This window comes from Egretta garzetta, unplaced genomic scaffold (assembly GCF_000687185.1).
Source record: "Egretta garzetta isolate BGI_Z169 unplaced genomic scaffold, ASM68718v1 scaffold313, whole genome shotgun sequence".
NCBI lineage: Eukaryota > Metazoa > Chordata > Aves > Pelecaniformes > Ardeidae > Egretta > Egretta garzetta.
Window position 1 is genome coordinate 2,501,872 of NW_009259063.1, and position 6,605 is coordinate 2,508,476.

At 42.4% G+C, this 6,605-nt stretch overlaps 1 protein-coding gene across 1 annotated transcript in view; it reads right to left on the reverse strand.

Moving 5' to 3' along the window:
- The window catches only part of OSBPL10 (oxysterol binding protein like 10), a 121,232-nt gene continuing 114,627 nt past the window's right edge, over window positions 1–6,605 (reverse strand). Inside the window, exons 10-13 of the mRNA XM_009635158.2 lie at window positions 5,189–5,375; window positions 3,552–3,734; window positions 1,755–1,908; window positions 1–989 (exon numbers count right to left, since the gene is read on the reverse strand). Of these exons, the coding sequence (XP_009633453.1) occupies window positions 945–989; window positions 1,755–1,908; window positions 3,552–3,734; window positions 5,189–5,375 (569 nt within the window). The 3' untranslated portion in view covers window positions 1–944. The remainder of the gene's footprint in view (window positions 990–1,754; window positions 1,909–3,551; window positions 3,735–5,188; window positions 5,376–6,605) is intronic.

The following is a 6,605-nucleotide window of genomic DNA, read 5'->3' on the forward strand; positions in this document are numbered from 1 at the left end:
GCCTCAGGCACAGCCCAGCAGCGGGCTCTGCCTCCCTGGCGCGGGGGCGGAATCTGAGGCAAGAGCGAGCTGGAACACCCCCGGCTACCTCTGCCAGAAGGGGCTCAGCGGAACACGTAACCCAAAAGCACTGGCGTGACCGTAGCCAGAGCGCGTTACGCGGCAAGATCAAAATAACCAGAGCAGCTGGCTCACTGGTGACCGGAGATCTATGAAACGGCTGGAAGCGTGAACAAAGAAAGAAGTGAGGACACGACAGGTTAGTGCGAACAACGTTCTTGAGAAGGTATTGCTACTTCTTAGAAGACGGCAGAAAATTCACACTCGTAAGTGACAGGAAACATGCTCTTAAATCAGCATCCCGAAGAGCGAGCGCGCTGTCGGTGTATCATTCTTACGTCAAAGTGAGTTACTCAATGACTGTTTAGACAGAAGGACTGCCATGAAGTGACACATCACATTTTAAGTGCAAAACATTTTTGGCAAAAGTGAAAAATAGAAAAACCTTAACCAGTACTAATAAAAAAGTATTTTCTTAAATACTAGCATAGGGCCTGATCCTGCAAGCACACAACTCGGGGCACCCCAGCTGAGTCCAGCCGGAGTTCTATGCCCTAACGCTTAGAGGAAAAGGTCTTTAAATCTCTGTTAGTGTTTATACTTGTTTACATGGAGTGTAAATAATACACACACAAACACATACACACCGCGTGTATGTATGTGTGTATATATGGGCGTGTGCGTGTGTGTTTGTGTATCTATACACACAAAATGGCTCCTGAATAAACGTGAGCTTGTGGTTGTTTTGAGATGCATCGTTCACAGTATATAGCTTCTCGTTTGTATCTTCTGATAACAGGACCTACTCAATGACACCTTGAAGTTATACACCGTATCATTTTAATGCCTTTAAGGTAAAGTTACGAGGCAACTGCTCTATCCCGTCAATGGGTCTTCCAGAGAGGATTCAAGTATAGCCAACCATCGCCCTGCAAGAAAATTGGGGAGAGTTTACAAACAAGATTTATACATACTGGATCTGTGTATGTCCACATAAAAGCTAAAATACTGCTCATCAACGCAAGAAACCATCCCAGTCATCTGAAAATTCTCTGCTTAATCAATTTATAGGTAATCTGGGCAGGAGGGAAAAAATGACAAGGGGGAAGAGAAGCCATGGGAAGGTGCAACAGATGAACTGCTGGTTTAAATCACTGCACGTAGGGGCTAATGTAACAACACAGTCACATAGTAATTCCCTCCGTCAGTCTTATTTCTCTTCCCCCTTTCCTCTAAGAAAGGGCAAAGATGAAATTCGTAAAATCTGTTTCATTTCAAGCAGATGAAACCCAAGACTGTGTTTAAGATGTCCATGCTTACATTGGACAAATATCCCTGGGTCATGTTCACTTTAGTATGCTGATATAAAGATTAGTATGGGATGTGAGTTAATTTGCAAATTAAGGTGTGGATTTTAGGGTAAAAACCATAGCTTTAAGTGCCTAACATTAGGTACCAAAAATTCAGGTTAAAATAAATCTAACTGAGGGATAGTGAGCAAATTTAGAACAGGGACATGGCAAAATCCATTCCTCTTCTTTAAGAGCCAGACTGGCAAAAATAAAATTTAAAACCATCAGTGGTATGTAGCAACGCTAGCCCTTGGTAAAAACCACAGACAAACTCATTGGTACCAGCATCCTCCTGTATGCGGAAACATGCTCTAGGTCTTTAAAATAAGAGAATAAAAGTACCTCTTTGGCAAAATATTTTGGCTTCCACGGCGTTGTAAGAGCCACACGCTGCCTCTCCTCTGCTCGCTGTCTCTCTTCAAGGCGGTGCTTGTGTTCCGTTGCTGCATCAATATTACCTTCTTTCAGAGCGTTGGTGACGTGTTGCCAGAGGTGCCTGCGTGATGGAGAAGGAGCACAAGCGACAGAGTAAGAACGCTTCTGCCGCAGCCACATGCCTGGCAGCACGGCGAGAGGCAGACTGATGTTCTCCTGCCAGTTCTGCAAGTCACGCGGCTTGTCAGCCATCGCTCTCCTAGGATATTCAATGCATTCGTAGATCAGATTTTCAGATTTCATAGAATGTTTTGGGTTGGAAGGGACCCCTAGAAGTCATCTAGTCCAACCCCAGATCGGAGGCAGCCTGGGCTGCAGTGATCATTTGCTCAACTCCTGGTATTTTGCCATGCAAGTTCACTTTCTCACAAGCTTTTGTTCGTGTTCCTGACTCTTCACAACCTGAGCTTCTTTCTCAAAGCAGATGGATTTATTTTTATCATTTCCTGTTCACATTCTTTACTGATGATCCACCCCTAAATGACACGCATTTATTCCGCATTTATTTGCAGTTAAACTTTTGAATTGTAAGGGAACGTTAGCCAAAAGCCAGGAGCACATTAAATTGGGACACTGACTCTTCCCACCAGGTTACTAACAGAGGAATTGATGCACTGATTCTAGGGAGCCCTTCTAGGTCTGTGCTCTATGCTCCCAGTTAACAGTAATTGTCAGTATGTAACCAAACTTGGTTTTCACAGGGCTGACCGCGTTCAGATGCAATGCCTTTATTCTGTATTAGCCTGGCAGAAACTTTGCCCAGAAAAATACTGAGAAGAAACCAACTGCCGCTTTCGCCTATTTCCAGGGGCATTTAAATAAGTTTCTGTTTATAATCTGATAAACTGCACATCCTGCAGAAACACTGGCTAGTTGCAATTTGCTTCCAAAAAAATATAATAAATACACTGCAGAGCTACTGGTTTCCTTATTTACTCCAACCTTTCTGTTCCTATATTACAGGGGAAGAATGAGTTTGTGATAAGCAAACGTATCTAGAAAGCAGGAAAATGCTATCTGGCTCTGCACAATGACTCAAGACACACCTTTGCACAACAAAGGGAACTTATTTACAGAAAATAAAACGAAGCTTAACTAGTGTTTTAAAATTCTCTAATAAAATGTTCCCAAATTCAATAAAAATATTGATTTTTCTGAAGATAAGCGTCAACAGTTATTGACGGTAGAAAAAAACGTGTTCTGTTATTCAATGTACCTATAGTCAGTTAGGCATGTGATGTGGGTGCTTGACAGCCTTAAAACCACGTGTCTGTGTGTGTATTTATATCTCACACTGCATCACATTTTACATATTTTTATACATATATATATATATTCTAAAATAGATAAAACATGAACTTCCAGTGATAAGATGCAACAGTACTTGCAAAAAACTGGCTAATTTGACTACCATGTTACAATCACGCAAAAGAGCGGCTGAAAACACTGCATTACCATTTTCCAAATGCTCATCAAAACGCATACAAGCATTTTCCCCCGCTACAAAATGGATGCATACGTCACTATAATGTAATTTATGTTCCAAAGAACCAATGCACAGCTTCTCAGCTATTTGTGCCCGGATTAACGTGCTGTGGGAAGCGAGGCAGTTTTGAACCACGCCATTTATAACTGCAGTTTGCTTCCCTGTTCTGTTCCCATCTGAGGTTCAGAAGCAGAACGCTGGAACGCCTCCACCCTTACCTTGACTCCAGCGGGCCTTGCTTCGCTATCGGCCTAATCTTTTTCCTGATAACAGGCAGTTTGTTAGTGTCAATCACTTTGGTTTCTCCGTTGCTGTAAGTAAATTCCAGCGTACCATTCCATTCTCCCTGTGCCTTGCATACAATGGTGTTAGTGGGATTGTGTTTCACTTCGGCTGTAACCCTAATTCAAGAGGGAAGAAAAAAAGACCACAGAAATAACAGGTACCATTTATTATCAGTAGATGAAAGCACTACCACCGCTAAGGCTACAAGCAGCTTTCTACAGCTACAAAGTCATTTTTCAAGCAAAGCAGTGATGCTGTCTCCACAAAGAAAGACTCCACCCAAGAAAGCTCTGCTAATACAGCAATAGCTTTGGGGCAACAATTCTCCCCACGTACAGCAGTAACCCAACTTAAAACTTTGATGCGCAGCTCTAACCCAGAACTGTTTACCTCATTGGCCTAAAAAACACCTCCTGACATTCATGTGACATTTTCAGTACATGTGTTATTTTCACACCTGAACATAATGCTGTCAGATACCTATGTCAAAGACTTCGAGTACCTTTATTTTCTTCTTTAGCTCTGTGAGTTTACTACTTCTCAGCTGCTGAGAGGCAATGACTAAAGCTACTTCAGTGGTCCAAGAACTGGTCTGAGAGTGAGCAAAACAGATAGACATGACTGGAAACCCAAAAAGCAGGGAGAAGTTTCGTGGGGGGGGTGCGTGTGTCTATGAACATGCACACACACGCTTCAGCAAGCCATGTCAAGTAATCTGTAAACTCAATTAAGTTTTTAAATTATTAAGCTAATACAGCACAACCTTCCTCAATTTTCACTCACCCTGATGGCACCAATTATTAACCTACACATTTTAGGAAAAGCCCTGTAAGCTAGCCCATGTTGATATTTGCCTGAATACAACGTTGAAATGGTTGACACACATGTGGAAGAATAATTAGATCAACTGAAATAAAACAGAGGCAGCCACGCAAAAGCACAGCCTACTGATGGACACTGCTATGGTCCGCAGCAGAACAAGAAAGGGGTCTGTGTATGTCAATGACTGGGTCATCAGCTCGAGCATGGAAGTAAGACAGGAAGCTATCTTGCACAGTGCCTTTTCACACCCTTAATAAAGGGGAACCAAAGACACAAATACTGTTTTCATCATCTGGAACTTCAGTGCAGAAGTGGGAGTCCCCACTAGGGAGCTACTGCTATGGGCAGCGACACTTTCGCTTCCCTCCTCCTTCCAGGAGCTCCACCTGGAACACCAGTTCATCTGCAAGACTCACACAAAAAGCAGCAGCTGGTGTAGCAGAAATAGTGCCTTTTCTATGTACGTTTTTCTGATCCTGCACTTACAGCAATTTTTACAAGCAACAGAGCCTGGAAGAATACATTCACTGTAGTTTAATGAGAGAAATATATCCAATTTAGTTAAACGATATAAAATGTATAACTACAATAAACTGTGCTCTAAAGCGATAAGTCATCTCAGACACTAATAGGAAAAGAAATTCAGGTATCTGACTATAAAATACTTCCAACAGAAGAACCGAACAGATGCCCAAGAGTCTTTCCACTGAAATCCAGTAGCAGGTAAACAAGACAGTAATTCCCATACCTGTGGACCTTCCCTCCGTAGAACGGCTTGGTGTGGAACGTGACCGTAGCAGAATAGCCCGTTCTGGCACAACTGATGTTGACTTTCCCTCCAAGCTCCACCCATGGGATGGTAAGTATCGAGCGAGCATAGGCACTAGGCAGGGTGAAAACATACTCTTCTTCATGTTCCATCAAGTAAAGAACACCTATGTAGGAAGAAGGTTGAAAGGGAAATGATGAAAGTTCACTTACAAAGACTGGACAGTCACTGACCAGTAGCTGCTACCAAAATGTACTTCCACAGAGAGCACAACGTGCAATTCACCTTGAAGGAGGGTTACTGTCTGCTAAGAAAAAAAGTCTGCCCTCTGGAACAAACTTCTTCAAACACTTTCAAAAGCACACAGTTTGAATGTGTGCCCTGAGGTCCTTCGTAGTACCAACCGGTGTATCAGAAAATTTGACTGGATTACTTATTTTGTGTTACTGACAAGCAATAAACTGATAAAGCTGGAAAAAAAATAACATTTGCTTGCAAAAAGCCATACTGAATATTCAGATGCTCACTCAGTGTCCTATCATCATGTCTCTCCAGAAAACATACGGGCATGGCCAAAGGACTCCTCAGTTCTCCATGCGACCAGAAACAACCAGGTCCTCTCCGCTAATTTCTTACTGGTGCAGTTGGTGGTGGGAACAAAAGGCTCTCTCTAGGTCTGCCCGGGTGCAACAAGGAAACATGCTTAAGGAAACCTCCTAGAAATTTCCTACAAGTTTGCTCCTTCATTACCAAATGCCTGATTCCCCACACAGCCTTTGCAAAAATCTTGCATAATCAACGAGGGGTCACCAGGGCCACCACTCTATTACCACCAATGCCAACACCTCCACTACGCAGAGAAAATTACTGGCAATTCTATTTCATTCTGTAAAGGTTCCTCCACCCTCAGCATTATGGGGTTGTAACTAAAACCAACCACATGCAGCAGCAGTAATTTTTAAAGATTATTTGGAACTACAAAGAAACTTGCATGTCTGATCCAATCTTAGCTTTCCCTGGCGTTAAGGATACAGCTCCATCCCCACCATAGCTGTAGTTTGGTCTTCAGGATGACAAAGAACAGGACATAAGACCAGGTAAAGAGCACCTTAAATCTTGCACACAGAATTAGATCATACCAAATATCTGTAGTATATTTTTTATTAGAGTTTTACACTCTTTTGTGTCCCATTTAATAACTGCCTAAAGGCAAAAATTACAGCTTTGAAAATACTTTTTTGCAACAGGGATTGAAAACACCCCATCGCAGGAAGCACTTAGAACCCAGAAATAGTTGGGAAAAAAAGGAGGAAAATTATCTTGACATAGTAATAGTATCTGTTCAGAAACAAGACGAGCTTGAGCCAATTTGCCTTCACCCTGGGGCCAATAGGGA